At 38.3% G+C, this 17,398-nt stretch overlaps 1 protein-coding gene across 1 annotated transcript in view; it reads right to left on the bottom strand.

The window, feature by feature from the left end:
• Positions 1 to 14,879: 14,879 nt before the first annotated feature.
• Positions 14,880 to 17,398, bottom strand: part of GRB14 (growth factor receptor bound protein 14) — a 63,608-nt gene continuing 61,089 nt past the window's right edge. Inside the window, 1 exon segment of the mRNA XM_061452094.1 lies at positions 14,880 to 15,175. Within this exon segment, the coding sequence (XP_061308078.1) occupies positions 15,029 to 15,175 (147 nt within the window). The 3' untranslated portion in view covers positions 14,880 to 15,028.

Here is a 17,398-nt window from a genome sequence, read left to right on the forward strand (position 1 = left end):
CTTAAATGTATTTGGAGATATTACCAAAAATATGAATGAACATTTCCCCACCCCACTCAGCATTTGGGGGATGAGGGGAAGAAAATTCTTGCTGTCAAAGTAGCTATTCTTAGAGGGAAAGGGTACTACTTGTCTTTTTCAATGGTTTAATTTCATTTCTTCAGTGCTCTGTCGTGCTTTCACCACCTTTCATATAGAACCAGCAAGCCTGCATTTCCACCTCTGAAAATCATTAGCAGTTAGCAGTTGTCCAGGTGCAGGAATTTGGGGCAGAAGGTTTCACAGAAGAGAGGATACATCAAAATCCTTCCTTGACCCAAAGGAAATTACAGCTTTCAACTAATCTTCATGGGCTCATACCTCCATTTACACACTAAAGTACTCAGGAACTAAAGAATGGAAGTAAGCTGACTGGAAAAGGAGGTTTAACAAGGAACTATACACATCTGGGTAGTTTTGACTAGACTATAAAATCAATACTGCAAGGTTTATGTTTTCTTAAACTATCCTTAAGAAAAAGGCCTGGATATAGAAGCTATTTTATGACATGGGAGTCTTACTGCTATTGCTGCTACAGCAGAATCTGGAAGGATACATTAGGATATGCTGCCATATGGTCATATTTGCTCAGTTGCCCAGCTCCATCTATTTTCTTCTCTAGTACAAGAGCAGCTTGTTTTGCACAGAAAAACACTCAAACTATTGAATGAAAAGTTATTCTTCTAGGTATAATGCATTATTTAAAAACCTGTTAGCCCAGTGTCATGGTTTAAGCCCAGCCAGTAACTCAGAACCACACAGCTGTTTGCTAAACCCTCCACCCCCATCCAAAGTGGGATAGGGAAGAGAATCAAAAGAATGTAAACCCCTGTCCTGGGTTCAGCAGTAGCAGTCATTTTTCTCCTTCTTGGTAGCTGGTGTAGTGCAGTGTTTTGACTTTCAGCTCGGGAACAGAGCTGATAGTGATGTTTTGGTTTGGCCAAGGACTTTGTGAGGCTCATGCTCTGCCAGGGAGGAGGGGAAGCCAGGAGGAAGCAGAGACAGGACACCTGACCCAAACTGACCAAAGAGGTATTCCATACCACAGCACGTCATGCCCAGGATGTAACTGGGAGTTAGCCGGAAGGGCTGGGGGACTGCAGGGTCGGAGGAGGTATCGGTCGGTGCTTGGTCGGGCTGAGGGGGCAAGTTATCGGTTGGCTGGTGGTGAGATGTTGTATTCTCTTCTCTTATTATTTCCTTTATCATTGTTATTATTGGTAGTAGCAGTAATGATTTGTGTTATACCTTAGTTACTAAACTGTTCTTATCTCAACCCGTGGGAGTTGCATTCTTTTGATTCTCCTCTCCATCCCTCCGAGAGCAGGGGGAGGGCAAGAAAAGGGGGGGAAATGAGTGAACGAATTACCTGACTGGGTTTAAACCCACGACAACCCCAAGGCCTGAGATAAGAACAATCCAATAACTAAAGTTTATATTAAAGTAATATAAAACCACTACTACCACCAATAATAATGACAAGGGAAATAATAAGAAGAGAGAATATAAAACTTAAAAGGAAAAAAACAAACACACACAAAAAAAAAAAAACACCAAAAAAACTCCAATAAACACAAGTGATGCACGATACGATTGCTAACCACCCACTGACCGAGACCCAGCCCAACCCAAGCAGTGACCTGGGCCTTCCAGGTAACTCTCCCCAGTTTGTATACTGGGCATGACGTGCTGTGGTATGGAATATCCCTTTGGCTAGTTGGGGTCAGGTGTTTCATCTCTTCTGCCTCCTGATTTCTTGTGCCGCTCTTCATTGACAGAGCAGGAGACTGAAAAATCCTTGATCGGAGCAACAAACATTGGTGTGTTATCAGCATCGTTCTCAGACTAAAACTAAAACACAACACTGTACCAGCTACTAGCAAGAAGAAAAATAACTGTTACAGCTGAACCCAGGACACCCAGATATAAATGTCACTGTTTACTTGTTCAACTGGTAAGTCCTTTACCTGGCATAAAACCAGAACGTGAATGCTTACCCAAAGACATCATATGCTGTGCATTGCAAACATTTTTTTTAAAGTCTGTATGCAATAAATGACAGCTGACTGCCATTAAATGTATTAATTGCACATTGATATATTTGGTGCACCGCTATTCACTGTTAGCATGTACACAGTACATAGGTTATACTTGAGAATATTTCCTGCTGTGTACCAAAGTATAACACTTGAACAAGTTCTATGCACTTAGAGTCTGCCATCTTAAAAAGAGTTTAGCTAATGTTCAATAAAGAGCAAACAACCCAAAGCACACCTCCTTATCTGACCTCAGTGTACCACACCAGCACAACTTTTCCGTGTACCACCAAGATCAACACTGTGTAAATTGGCAGATATGTCAGTTACGAAGTGGAAGACACATTCGGTGTCAGGCCCCTAGATCTTCGCACTCTCTTCCAGTTTCATGCACTCTTGCTCTCTAATACATCTGCAGAACACTCTAATCTTGTGTAAGATTTTCAGTTTTCCTATTCTGACTGAACAAGAATTTTAGTCACTATATTTATTCTATATTAAGCAGCTTGATATAAAGAACCTTCATCGTTCTTCTTTCTAAAGATGTTTTTTTTCCCAGCACAAAGACTGGGTAATATACAAGAATTTCAGAGACTAATGTGTTACTGGCTGTAGTCTGTGTTGCTTTCTTTCTCTTCTCAAGTGGAAGTGTCATTTACCCTCATATAGCATCATTCTAGTCCTTTCTCTGCCACAACTGTTTTTCCTAAACTGTTAGCTGCCCATGTCTGGGTCTGTCATTAGCTCTATCCCACACTCAAAAGCCTTAAAAAGTTACAGGCAAGATCTCCTATTGGAAGTCCGTGGTGTAATCATTATACAATATTGGAAGCGTCAGCTGCAGATTATGTGCCAAAGCTAGTATTTCTTAAAGCCTCATTTTCTCTTGGGTTTCTACGATGTAAAGCATCTCCTTTGCATATATGAATTCTTTGCTTTGGATGCATAAGGGGTTTTTAATAGTATTCATCACCTAAAAAAGATTTTTATTTTTATACACTCATGTTGAGGGTTATTTCCCTGCCTCTGCTTATGTCAAGGATACCATAATGTGTTACAAACTGTAAAACTGAGGCAGAAGTCTAATTCAATACAGAGGAGAGCAGTAATGCCCTGGGACTGACAGAACGACGGCTGATGTACTTGATTTAGAGAAATCTACTCCTCACACCCACAAATAACATACACATATATTATAAATGAGACAAAAATCTGTTTGAGACCACTAATTAGAAATAAAGTAGTACTTTGCACAAACAGATTCTCCTTTACCAGATGGTTTCCACTAACAATCACCAATAAAAAGCCTGTTGGAGTAGCTTATGTTCAGCTAGATTAGAAGAGGCCAGAAACAGCACCGCTACATCAGCAATTAATTTCATCAGAAAGATTCTGTGACAGTTCTCTCTGGGAACTCTGTGGCTTTTACAACTTCCTTTACTCTGTGTAGATTTCATTTCTGCAGTGTAACATATCTGACAACCTTTTTGCAGCAAAACTGCATTTTTTGGCTGTTAAGGATTAGCTTCATAGTCCTACCTTGGCCTTTACTATAAATGTAAACGTGCTATCTAATGACCAAAAGTTCTGAATCACTATAAGATGACAGATTTCAAAACTTTTATGTTAAACACTGTTTCTATTGGCATGTCACTAATTTACCTCAAACGTCAAAGGATTTTTGGCAACAGCTCTTTGTCTCTCCTGTTCTTATTACATCACCACTCAGGAAGTCAGAGGAATACATTTTCTATGAAAAATATTTTTACTCAAGTAGCAGTGAAAACAAGACTGGACATTTCTCAGAAGATCTAAGGTAACATGCACCTTTGAGCATGAAATGCAGCCCCTTCCCAAGCAAAGTATCATCACGTAAAACCTAGAATCTGCTAAATACAGCAAAATACAAGTAAACAGATTATACACACACATGTTGGATATGAACAGTAGCCACAAAATCCCTACCTACTTAAAGGGAACACTGCCATCCCCACCCCCGAAAAAGCCAAACCCACACACACACACCAAAGCAAACAAATCAAATCACTGTTCCTTCCATTCCAAATATTCTACCATTCCAACCCAAGCTCTTGTCACTTGCTCAGCTCCTCAGTTATTGTTGACTTCTTGCCATCTTCCCATGCTCTTTGTGGTGGGATTTCTCATTGCAGATCTTCATTTAAAATTATTATTCTAGCTTCTGAATACAATCTTATCCCCACCCACACAGCGCAGACCAAGTGCTTCAATCCTCTTCCTCCCTCCCACACTGATGAGAAAACAAGCCTGAGGTCATGACTGGTTGTTGCTTTCTCCTCAGAGTCTGCATCCACAGGCAGACTACTTAAGTCTCTTTGTACCGATTACACTTCTCCAAACTGGGTTAATACTAAGTCCTTGTTTTACTAAAACCAACCTAACAATGAATGTACCTTGAACATACTCTGACAGAAAGGTACCAAGAGATTGTCTGAGATCTCATGTTCGCTGCAAAGACTTTGTTATATGTCCGGGTACACTGTGAGGAGAAGCTTTGCACCAAGACTGGTGCTGGAGCCAAGAGATCTAAGCTCGCATCCCTACTCCTAGGAAACAGAGGCTCTTTGCAAGAATACTGTACAGAGGACAGGTAACTTTGTTTCTTTTAAAAGGACAAAAATGGCATTAGTGAGCTTATTTGACACATCAAGTCATTATGTAATGTGTGCATTTTCAAAAATAATTTTCATTATGAAGTTTGCAACATCATGAAAGATTCTTTAAAGTACTTTTTAAAGTGTCCCAGTTCTACATGTGAAAAGAAACTATAAAAATCAGAATGAAAGAACAATTCTTAAATTAGTACAAGGGCAGAGCAACAGCTTTTTTTTTTTTTTCAAAAATGGCTTTTATGCTGAACATGTTTGCAGTTTTCAAATTTATGGGTGTAGCTGTCAACATGTATATTCACTTTTAGAATATAGTCCTGGCTTAATGAGGTCTCATGGAATGATTTCTTTTAATAAAAAGTTAACATGTTTACATATGTGGTTTCCACCTACTTCTTTAAAATCTAGTCTTCGGCAGAATCACAGTAAAGTTTACTTTAAAAACTTTACAGTGCATTCAACTGTTTGAAGTCGGGCAGCTTCCAATGAAATGTTCAAGTAACCATTGTTTTATCCAACCTTTATCAAGTACAGATCTGTACCTTCAGCATAAGAAACCTAAGCGAGAAAAAAAAGTCACAAGACAATCACATTTTGTTTACAACTACGTGCCATCAGTGAATGGTGCCACATTACATTACACTAAATAGAAATAAGACTTCTCACTAGTCTCCCCATCTTTGGTCAAGCCTCGTAATTGCAGCATACACCACAATTATGTTTACCTCACTTCTTTGCCTCACCATCTCTCTACCTGTCTCCAGTTTATGCTGTTTCTGTTAGAGCATAAGATTAGATTCAGAAGACACATATCTACCTCAGAGCTCAGAGCGAAGCTTCCCTTGCAACACGAGGCTGCCGTATGATGAATTCAGAATGGTTCAGTAAAGATACCGGTGTTTCGCTAGCTCAGAATTGCTCCACGAGACTCCACAGGTGACCGACAGAGCTGGCAGCATTTTCAAATTCATACACATCCCTGCAAGAATGCCTCAGAATTATGGGTCAACAGATTCAGACTCTGCCCCTGCCCCAAGCACCTGAAGTCACTGTTCTTCTTCAACTTCTTCCATTCCAATTCATCTTCTCATTCACTTTTCTATTTTTCAGTGTTTCTCAGAGTTGAAGCTGCCACAGCCTACTTGGTTAAACTGCCATGGTTCTCTAGTTTTACTTGGAGCTCATTTCCTCCAGCCTCTTAATCGTCACAGTTTTCTTCAGGAGCTCTCCATTTATTACATTTTTCTTCCCTTGAAATACTTGCAACCAGTCTGATATGCTAGAAAGGCAAACCACTCCACTTTAAAGATGTTCAGTTACCTCAAGTTTGATTTTATGGTCTGTGGGCTCAAACCACGACAACAACCTAGTATTAGCAGAATTGCTCTACCACCACATTTCTCTGTAAGGAGCCTGCATAACATCAAATACATTTTTCTTCTACTGTTACAACTCTGAAAGCATCCTTGAACAGTACATGTGCATTAATCCGCTCAGTATCAAGCTTTCAGCACTAGATTTAGCAACTGTAGATACAGAACCAATGTTGCTTCCAGATTACATCAAAAACTTCTTAAAAAATTGCAAACCAACAATGCTTTCCATATAGCACAGGGTTTTTTTCTTCATTTCTATAAAAGGATAAATTCTAGGAAGATAAATAGCTGACAAAAAAAAAAAAAAGAGATGAATTTTTGCAAGGAATAAAAAATATAATCTAGAAAGAATTACATACAGAGGGAAAGAAAAGTTGAAAACCTAGAAGAATATCAGTAGTTCTTGCAGCTCCTTAGATCAAAACAATGGCAAAAGCATATTCATTCTTCTGTTTCTAAATTCATGCTGAATGCCTTATTTCAAGTGGAAGTAGGAGCAGAAGTGGAACACACATTCCTGCAGACAAAGGAGCATTTCACTTTCTCGCAGAACAACCTAGAATTCATCTGTTGCAAAACCCCATTATCTTAAGCAAAGGGGTGACACAATTTAGCTGAACTTCTTTGCCATGGGGAAGCCCTTTAAGGGACACCAGTACAGCTGATACTCTTTGAATTAGTGTATTAGTTTTATTTCTAGCAAAGCAATAGAAACAATCATTCCTATAATGCTTTTCAGTTCCTAAATCTACATTGCTGAGGAATGAGTAACATTTTCTTCAGTATTGTAGATCTCACACTTTCACAAGGCCAAGGTGACTTCAAATACAGATTCCTACTGCAAATCCTTTATTGTAAAAAGGCTTTGGGGGTTTTGTTGTTGCTGTTGGGTTTCTTTTAGACACAAAATACAGGCTAATAAGCACAAATAGCATTATCAATGTATAAGTGCTAAGGAGGAAAAACATTCTTAATTTTTAGTTCAACTTCATATCCTGTTCTTCATTTACCTTAAAAATAGAAATGGATACTTTTCAGTCAGAGTGAACCCAGCGACCACAGTCCATCATTAAGTATAATATCAGTGACAATTTCCACTTCAGCACCAAGTGAAGTATCACCTTATAACATTTTGTGAATTTCCACAAGCCCTCCAAGTTATTTTTGACATCTTTGACTCTGATCCTGCCAACACTTACATTATCTTAAGCATACTGAAATCCATAGCATTATGTACAGCACACAAACAAGCATATGTGTAATTTCAGAAATGAGGACTTAATTGTTCAGTACAGAAGCAAAATAGCTCTTCAGATGCGATATGAACAGGTTAGGAAAAAGAAATCACTCCAATAGGATACCTATTGTTGTTCTAAGTGCTAGTATCTCTTAACATTCCTTCTCTAACATTCCTTCCCTGTCCTTCCACCCTCCTACACATATCACCTCCTTTACATTCTCATTAAATGCCTAAAAATAACTAACTACGCATATGGTCTGAGTACCACAGCCCTATACCATGTAACTGAGGAGAAAGTATTTTAGTTTGAATAGCTGACCTCACATCCATCATCAGAAGATATTTTTCCATCAGTTATTTCCCAGAACTTAAACATCTAGCATAGGCAGTAGAGTAATTGCAAAGCTCCACACAGTTCAACAGAATAAGGTTTGCTTGGTTAAAAAAATACCAAAGCAAACTACAAATAGACACACAAAAACCCCAGCCTATGAAAACCTCAAGTGTATATTTTTTTGCCTCCCACCTGAATCTTATTCCATTGTAAAAAGATTTGAAGTTACCTTTTCCTTTCCTTCAGTTTAAGTATATTTCTTCATGTTAGAAAGTTTTCATTGACATTAAAAACTATCTAAACTTATGATCCCACTTGGGAAAACATCAGCCTACCCCATACTCAGGAATGCAAGACTAAGGACTCATTCTTTTGTTCAGTTTCAGCCACAATGAGGGAAGCGAGAAGCGACACATTCAATATCCTCTCAATTTCTTCTAACAACTTGCTTACCCTAGTTGATGCTCTTTCCTCTGCTCCTTCTCTTTCCCCCAGTAGGTAGCTGGCATAATAGAAGGGGAAGCTGAAATAGATTTGTGAAAAAGCAGTGTTTCGACTCAGTTCAGAGCAAGAAGAAAGCAAGAAAGGAAGGTTGTACATCTGAGTCAATGCACCTCCCAGAGAACTAAAGAAATGTTTCTAGGACTGTGCTCTGATAAGGAAGTTCCTAGGTCACAGCCTAATTTCACATCATCCAAGAGGCACACCTGCTATTTTGGATAAAGAAAAGCCATTTTTACTTAGACTTATCCTCCACAGCAAGATCCTAGCCATGCAAGTTCTCTGGTGATAGCAATAGAAACACCTTCCTTGGGTCTCACTCTAGACAAGGTCGCACTTGTGTTCTGCTGCCTATTATGGTCAGAGCTAAATGTACACACTACACTTCACATTACTAAAGCCTAAGAATACCACACAGAGTTGCAGATTTGAAAAGAAAGGCATTCTAACTTATAAATACAATACAAAAAAAGAGGACAACAGGTACACGACAACCTCCCATCATGCTTTATCGCTCCCCACGCCAAACCCAAGTCTTAAAAAAACCCACAATTTCACTCACTATTCCTGCTGACTCTAAATTGCTGCATAACATGTCTTCTCTAAACACGCACCTACAAGCTAAACACAGACCACACAGGGCAACTCATTAACTCTAACAATCTCAGGCTAATGGGGCTCATCAGTCACACCTGAGGTGAGACTCCTCCCTTTCCAGGAGGCAAAGGGCACAGTAGCAGCTCTGGGCTATTCACACCCTATTTTACATAGGCCCCCATCTTCCTTCAAGCCTCATCTACAGCAACTCACTCCCATGGCGTGCTGGGGTCATCAGCCATGGTCATCAGTGGTGCTGCACCAGGCAGAGCGTCAGCTCTCCCTGCTGCAGAGTGCAGCCGCGGAGGGATGCTGCCTACCATCTACCCTCCCTGCCCCGCTGTGTGCCAGCACAGAGGGGTGGCAGCACACAGCCTCAACCACAGCCCTGGCCTGTTCCAGCTTCCAGTACGTAGCCAGGTCTCAGAGGCATTACAAAACATCTAACACATCGCATTGTGGCCACACACAAGCAGATGCCAAAAGCTGTGTCATGCCACAGCACTGGCTAGTGGTGACTGCCTTTGCTCTCCAGGCTGCTCCTACGCTGCCATGAGGATTTGCTTCTCTCAGGGAGGTAGAAAGCAAAAAGCCAGGCCCCCGGGCTGCCTCTCTGTTCTAGCTACTCCCTTATTGGGTAATAAAGTCACTTACTTTCTTTCCCCCAGGGGAAGGAGGACAGCCCATCTCTTCCAAAGCCAGCCCTCCAGGTTCAACAGCACCAGGAGGCTCCCGCTCACCCTCGGCTCCGGAGGATCCCACTTGCCCCCACCCCCAAACCTGCCTAATTGCTACCTCGGGCCCTTCTCACCACCCACCTCACATGCAGGGACAGCATCGGGAACAGCCCCTCTTAGGGACCTGTGCCTGGCATTTACCGCACTGCCCGGCTGTTCCCTGGTGGCATTACTGGTGGCATTAACGTACCTGAGCATCTCCTACGGAAACCCAGGGGTTACTCTCACACCGAAAATCCAGCATATGCTTAAATGTTTGTTGAAACCGCATCTTCATATAGTTTAGTTTCTTACCGTATGGTTTAGGGGAATTGTCCGTCGTATCAGCGTTAATCGCATAAAGTTCTGTTTTGAAAATATGACTCACTAGTTGATAGTTTTCCCAAATTGCTTCAAAGATTAATAAAATAATCAACTTAGCAGAGGGGGAAAAAACCCACAGACTGTTCCTGTAAAGAAATCACTTTATTGCCCATACATGTGAATGAGCTGTTTTAATACCCAGGTTCACTGCCTCCTCTGCATTTAATCTCTTCCCTTTTATGTCCTACTCTGATTTTTTTTAAAAGACTTTCAGGCTTTTTTAAAATTAATTATACAAATCATTAGTATTAAAAAGGTAATATAATGGTTTCAAGAACAAGCTTCACAGACTATCTGCATATTTAATCATCTCTGCTAATAAATTTTTAATCACTCATTGAGTTCAGGTTCTTGTCTTGAAGCTTAACTTGATAACAAACCTAGCAACTGGTAGAACTAATTGGTACAGAGTAAGTGAATAATTTATAAGAGGAAAAAGCGCTGGGTGTTCTGGAGGTGTGCAGAGACCACAAGTCACAGATATTTTTCTGAGAGGAAGCAGGAAAACAGCAGCTGATTACAGGAATTTTGCGATACACTGCTGACATCCAGAGGCCAACAGTCAATACTGTTCACATATGGGAACCAGGCTGTAAAGCATGCTGCAAAGCCAGATTCATTAAGTTTTAAATATTCATGCATTTCATTAAATTTAACGTTAATTGCACTACCATACACATTGATTATGCATAGACCATAAGTGTTTAACCTCTGAAAGCTTGCAAGTATATTCGAGCAATGGCGTATGTTCCATCTTCGATGATTTCAGTGAAAGCTTCAGCTACAAAGTTGAAATTAGAAATGGAATGCATTACAGTGCTGAGGAATAGTAGTCTGAAATATCAGACCAGTGATAATTATTTTGTTAACCAAACAGAAAGGCTGACATAAGCTGTAAGTTGCTTTGTATTTTTATAAACTAAAGTAATATAGATAACAAAAATTCCGTATAAGAGTCCTTACAGACAAATGCTAGACTGATTTGCAAGATGCATTTATTAAATAGGTTTAAACAGTTAAAACTAATTGGTGGCTGAGTGGCTTCTATTTAGATGAAGATGAGTAGCTTTTACACAATGTAACAACAAAAAAAGAAGAGGCCATTCTCCTGAAATAAGCTGATTTGTGTCTTAAAATGAGACACCCCAAACCCACTTACACTACAGAATAGTTGTACCCCCAAGGAAGCACAAAACGCTGTAATTCTTAAACCAGGATGTAACAGACAACATTTGACAGAAATTCAATTATCCTTGAAAGATCCCACTTGTAGTTAGTTACATACGTAATCCTCTTTTATTTAACGGGTTAAAGCTCTCCTTCAAAATATTTAGTTTGATGAACTGAAGACCTGCTACATTTCAAAAAATTCATTAAGTGACTTAATAAGATTGTTAGGTAAAAACACACAGAAGTTTAAAAATGTCATCTAATGTTGCCCATGAACCTTAATTCCAGCCCTGTATGTATATGCATTATGAAACACCAGTGAATTAACTTTTAATCTCCTTTGAGCCAAGAAGATTTTAAGATTGGAAACTAAGGCACAAAAGGGCATGCCAACAAATACAATGCTGAGCTGAGGTTCAGAGCAATCCCTGAACTAGCTCACATCTTTAGAGCTTACTCCTGCAGGGCTAATTACCCCAGATAGAAAGCTGGGCATGTACTGTTACACTGCTTCTGGCACCTCTGCATGGCAAGCTCAGTTCTCTCTTCCTGGCGCTACACAGATACACTCAAAGACGTATGAAATTTTAAACCTGAAGAAAGTATGCTGTGTTTTTAACGTATCATGTTTCAAACCTAGGTGCTTTGACACTTAAACATCAAGAAGTTTAAGACTGTAAATTCTAACCTGCCCAAAGTAAAGATAAAAACAAATTACCTCCCTATGTACTAAAAAACCCTCTACAAACACAACCAAATGAAATTGTGGTTGTTTTTTTTTTTTGGTTGGTTGGTTGATTTCAGGGTTGGTTTTTTTTTTGGTAGGGTTTTGTTTGTTTTTTTATTGTTGGGTTGGGTTCTTTTCCTGGTTTTGTTTTCTTTTGTGTGTGTGTGTGTGTTTTTTGTTGTTGTTGTTGTTTTAGTTTTTTTGGTTGGGTTTTTTTTTAAATCCTTAAATTCTCTATGAGGTAAATATAAAATTTTCCACAATTTTTAGAGAAGCAAACTATTGCAGGTTCACAGACTGGCTTTCCCAAAATAGCTCTGCTTTCTCCTTGAGCTGCTAACAACTCCTGATTAGCCAATTATTTTTGTAACAGTGGGCACTTCAGAGTAGTATTCCTAATCAGAAGCCTCAGTTAACACACAGAAATTCTGTTTCAAACAGTATTGCCTACACCCTCAAAGAACTTTACACTCAGACATATCCTGGGTGGGGTCATAAAAAATCTTGCCATTTTTCTGACAAGAAAACACTGGTTGCTAGCAAGGATCTTGCAAGTCATACATCAACCACCTGTACCATTTAGCATGTTTTAAAGTAGCCTGGGATATCAGAGGGTTTTGTTTGTGTGTGTGTGTGTGTGTTTGTTGGTGGTTTTGTTTGTTTGTTTGTTTTTACATGTTAAGACTACCTCCCTTCATGGTTCTTCCTTCAGTAATATTTAAACAAGGAGGTAGCCTGTTAAGGCATTTAAACACCAAACTAGATTTAGTTACTTTTACTGGTTTGGTCTTCATGAGGTAGTCACAACCAACCATGCAGTTCAGGAAAAGTATGCACAATTGTAAAAGAAGATTTTCTACTCCCAGCAAAATTTCAGTTTAGATTTTAATAGAGAGCTGTCAAAATGTGGGAGACAACACTTTACAGAGTAAGAATGTTTTGAGTACTTGCCAGTTTAAAACGTCTAAACTCCATGCTTATTAAGGAGTACTCTGTTTTACTTGGGGTTTCCCTTTTGTGTTTTTTTGTGGGGTTTCTTGTGTGTGTGTTGTCTTGGGGGAGGGGGGCTGTTGGTTGGTTCTTTTTTGGTGGGATTTTTTGTTCTGGTGGGATTTTTTCACTTTTTAAAAAAGTTTAAAATAAGCAGGCAAAGATTTTTGATGTCGCTCCACCACGTAATCCCCACATTCTCTTTTTTTTTAATGATAGGTCCAGAGGCCCTCACTCACTAAGCAGTTAAGCTTCTCTACCAAGCATGCTAGCAAACACATAAATAGAAATAAAAATTATGGCAAAGCTTTCACATGTCCAAGTAGAAATGCACTATTGTAGACAATTCATTTTGTCAGATGATCAAAAAAACAGGGATGCAGAGGAGAATGTTTCTTCTTATTCTGTACCTGTCTCTGAAATAATAGTAGGCCTGAGAAGTAATCACATTATTAAACTAAATCTGAAGAGGTTTTAATTAAAAGTATATTTTCGTCATTCAAATTGTAATTACATTCAAGGTTTAAGTGTTGAATTTATTAGACTGTGAAGAGTTTTACAAGGCATTCCTAATGTAATGAGCTTAGGCACTGCATATGCTGCATCTTTGGTACACGTTATGAAGAGCTGCTTTTTTAATGAGCTTTAAAAAACACATTTGCATACCAGAGGAAAAGGTCAGTGATGTGTGGATCAAGTCAGTAAATTAAGTATCACAGTATTATGTTATTATGATTGCCTTCCACAGACACACAATAACAAAACCATAGTTACCATACTATTCTAATGCTTCCATATACATAACCTTGTCAGCTAATGCACACTGTTACTCTGCACCTCTGGTCCATCTTACTCCGTCCCTCGCACAGGCCTCCTTCACCTTCCCTCCTCATGAGCTCCAACAGCAGAACAGCTGGGTTATCTGACAGTCAGAGAATCGAATCAAGCACAGGCAGGAGGGGCTGCATTCAGTGTGATGGTCCATCTCCAAGCACTACTTTGCACTCCAGCCTTTACCCCAAGTAAAGATATCCAGGGCTATATCCTGAACCCTCATAGCAAGATCAAACCTATTGGGCAGCAAAGCATTATGACAGGGATGCCTCTTTCAATCCAAATCCCGCTCCACTCAAGTCTTTGTTCAAGGATGCAGCAGCATCACCTCTCTTTCAAAACACAGATGCCAAAAGTATTTCTAACACTATGATCCAAAATTCAACTTGTTCTACCAAAACATTTCCCTTTAGCTCAAATGTTACATGTTTGGTAATCTCTAAAGACTGGTTGACTGGTAGCTATATTGAAATTATTACTCTGTGATAAATAATAAAACAAGCTAGAAACTGACTGCAAATACACTCTCACCAGGTTTTCAGCAAAGAGTAAAGTTCACTAGATTTACCTTTATTTGTAAGTATTGTAAATATTGTAAATTCATAAATATTTGAATGGTACCTTTAAGGGCAATTAAGTTCATTCCCTCCCCGACTCTGCAACAATCCACAGAACAGATCTCTCTCCCTCTATGTTAGAGACTGTAGGTATATACTAAACCATGTTATACACTACATGATACTTTCTGCATGTTTATATGTATCACAGCCAAGCAAGTGACACTTCAGCTTTGTATAACGATGTAGATTTAGTCATTAGATTAGAGAAAAAAAAGTCCTTTACAATATTACAATAGTAATAGCACAACTCAATACAACTGATCAGCTAGAAGTGGTTTTAATGATTTTTCACTTTTTGGATATGATAATCCTCAAAGTAGCATTCAAAAATATAGTGCAAAATATTTATTCATTTTATTTACAAATAAAATGTGCAGTTCAGCTTCTTATCCTCACCACAGTAAATACATTTTTTTATGTGATGTACAGAAACTGAGAGGCATTCAGAGACAAAAAGTTAATTTTAAACCTAAGAACAAAGATCCTCCCTTCAGTTATATTTTTGTAGAAGTAACACAATATCATTTTAAATTGTTTTCAGTTGAAAAAGAAAACCCAAAAGAAATCCAAGACAACACTAAAGAATTACATACAAAAGAGGGTTGGTTTTTTTTTAAACCATAAAATTAAGTTTGGTGACAATCACAAAGCAAAGTTCTTATCTATATATATATATATTTTTTTTTTTTTTTGCAGCTTAAACATAGACTCTTTACAATGTAATGCTTTTTTCCCTTCTTACAATACAAACTGCCTCTAAGGGGAAAAAAATTCCAGTATCTTCCTTTCCCTTTGATGAAACAACAGGTACTTTGGTTAAAGAGCAATTCGTGCACAATAGTGTTTTAACTTGCAAGGCAGTACTCCTTTATTAAGTTGGTAGAATTCCACTAGCTGGATGAGATCAGTAAATCTGGTATGACCATCATCAAGGGTATAGTATAGCTTCCCATCATCTTCCAACTGTAAAAATGGAAAAAAATAAAAATAAAATAAAATTGTCCTTTGCTATGGTATTTCTTCATGCTTGACATACTTGAGAAGCCTTCTTTGTAGACCAGGATATTTTAATCTCATGACTACTGAGAGAAGGAAAAATACAGTGATCATTCACAGCAAGATCAAAAATGCACAACAGAAAGATAAAGCATTCTTCAACTTTGCCTTTAATATAGGTATGTGCCTAAAAGGAAAGAACGGTTAAATAAATATAAACAATATTCTTTCTGCATTAACAATACTTCTTTATGCCTTTGCTTTGGAATGATAACTGGAGTTTATATGAACACAGTTTTTACAGAATGACAAGAAACAGCCAAGTTTAACTAACTACTACATTTTATATAATTTATTTTATAAGGTGCACATTACTTCATTTGTCTACAAGATGATATGTGTTACCAAAGAAACTGTCCATTGCAAAAATAACATGCTTGATGTAGTAATATATTCTTTGTTATAGGAGAAAGAACAGATGCAGCTCCAAATGCATGTATTAGCATAGATACAGGAAAGAAAGAAGAAACTGAGAAACATAGCTTGAAATGTTACCTTTGACTTTCAGATGCTTAAAAATTTACAATCAGTATTTCCCTGTTCTAGGTTATTGAACATTAGCTCTTGGTCAGTTTGTATTGCACTGCTGACTTATTTCCTCTACTGCTGATACATCTAGTATCAAGAAGCTTCAGTGCAACAGTAACTAACTAGTACTAATGTAAATAGAGGATAAAAATCTCTACTTAAACTATTTTAAAAAAGAAAAGGGAAAAAAGAGAGTTTACAAGATTTGGACAGTAGTGAACAGAAGATCCTGAAGCAGGGCTAGTGTAGAGCAGTAGATGGTATGTGAGGCAAAGATGCAACTATCCTACTGGAGTACAGAGGGAAGAAGATATAATTAGCTCTCTTACCTGTAATTAAGATTTCTCATCTGAAGCAGCTGTTGAATTGCTTACAGCTTACAGCTATTCTACCCCTTTCTACCATGTCTGGAAGTAGTCTGCAAATTCTTTATTCTCAGACTTGGTCAGTTGAGGTCAAACACTGCTAGTTAAGGAATTACCAATGCGTGCATGTGTAAATTCCTGTGCTCCAGCTAATAACCTGAAAATGGATTATCATCCATTGGACTTTCTTCTGCATGCAGTTTTCCTGCCAACACACTGAAGACAAGGAAGAGTTGACAATTCAGAAGCCTGTCAAACAGGATTTAATTTTCAGCTTGTTTATCCCCCCTCCAAAGTAATCCCAAAGCTTGAACTGAATACCAGATTGCTAATTCTAAAGCAATCAGTATTTTGCAAAGGAAAAATTCATATCAAAGTTATGCTGTTCAGGAACCTAACATTTTCTGCAAGCTAAGAAGGGTATTATGGAAAAACATTTAGTGGAAAAAGACAGTCCCAGAAATGCATATCCATTCTTCTTTCACATGGACTACAGAACAAGTAATTTCTACATTGAAATTAACTTGTATCAGCTCAGAGTAGTAAGGCTGAAAAATACATTTAAGATATTGAGTTCTCCAGTTTTCACAGTATGGGATCCTAAATGTATCCCAAAGGATTTCTTTTCAATTTTTTACAACCAGTTCCCTGCCACCCACCTGCAAAACCTGTTGCACATGTTACCAAAGTTAACATGATGCACTTGTGCAGGAAGGAGACATTTTTAAATGCAGTATTTTTAAATGAAGCAACCTAAAATGTAAGAGAAAAATAATTCATTTAGAAACTGAATTATTTTTAACTTGCAAAAAGACCTTCTAAATGCCATTTATTTATTTATATTTAGTAGGAAAATTATTTTCGCTTCCCAATGACTGGAAAAAGGCAAGAGTTTAGAATAACAGTACAATTTGAAGTTCAAAAAGATAACCTTGATCTTCAACTAATAAGCTACCAACTTATTGCAGTAACACAAAATGTCTTGTTTCTTAGAAAAACAATAACTTCATTTAGAAGATCAACAGCACCCCTCCCCTCAAAAAAATGCATTTCTGAACTCCTTGAAGAGTATTGATCTAGCAAAAAGTGAACATGCGATAAGTCTGGGCATTGAGAATGGCATGACGGTACTGAATGCAATGGCAAATTAGATGACAGAAAGGAACTGAAATATGTCTATGTTTGGTGAACTAACAGGACCCATATTTACATTCTCTCTCCAGATTAAGTTGTTCTC

Source organism: Pezoporus flaviventris, unplaced genomic scaffold (assembly GCF_033815535.1).
Source record: "Pezoporus flaviventris isolate CSIRO_AGI_PZ_B2104156 unplaced genomic scaffold, CSIRO_AGI_Pfla_v1 ptg000001l, whole genome shotgun sequence".
NCBI classification, from domain to species: domain Eukaryota; kingdom Metazoa; phylum Chordata; class Aves; order Psittaciformes; family Psittacidae; genus Pezoporus; species Pezoporus flaviventris.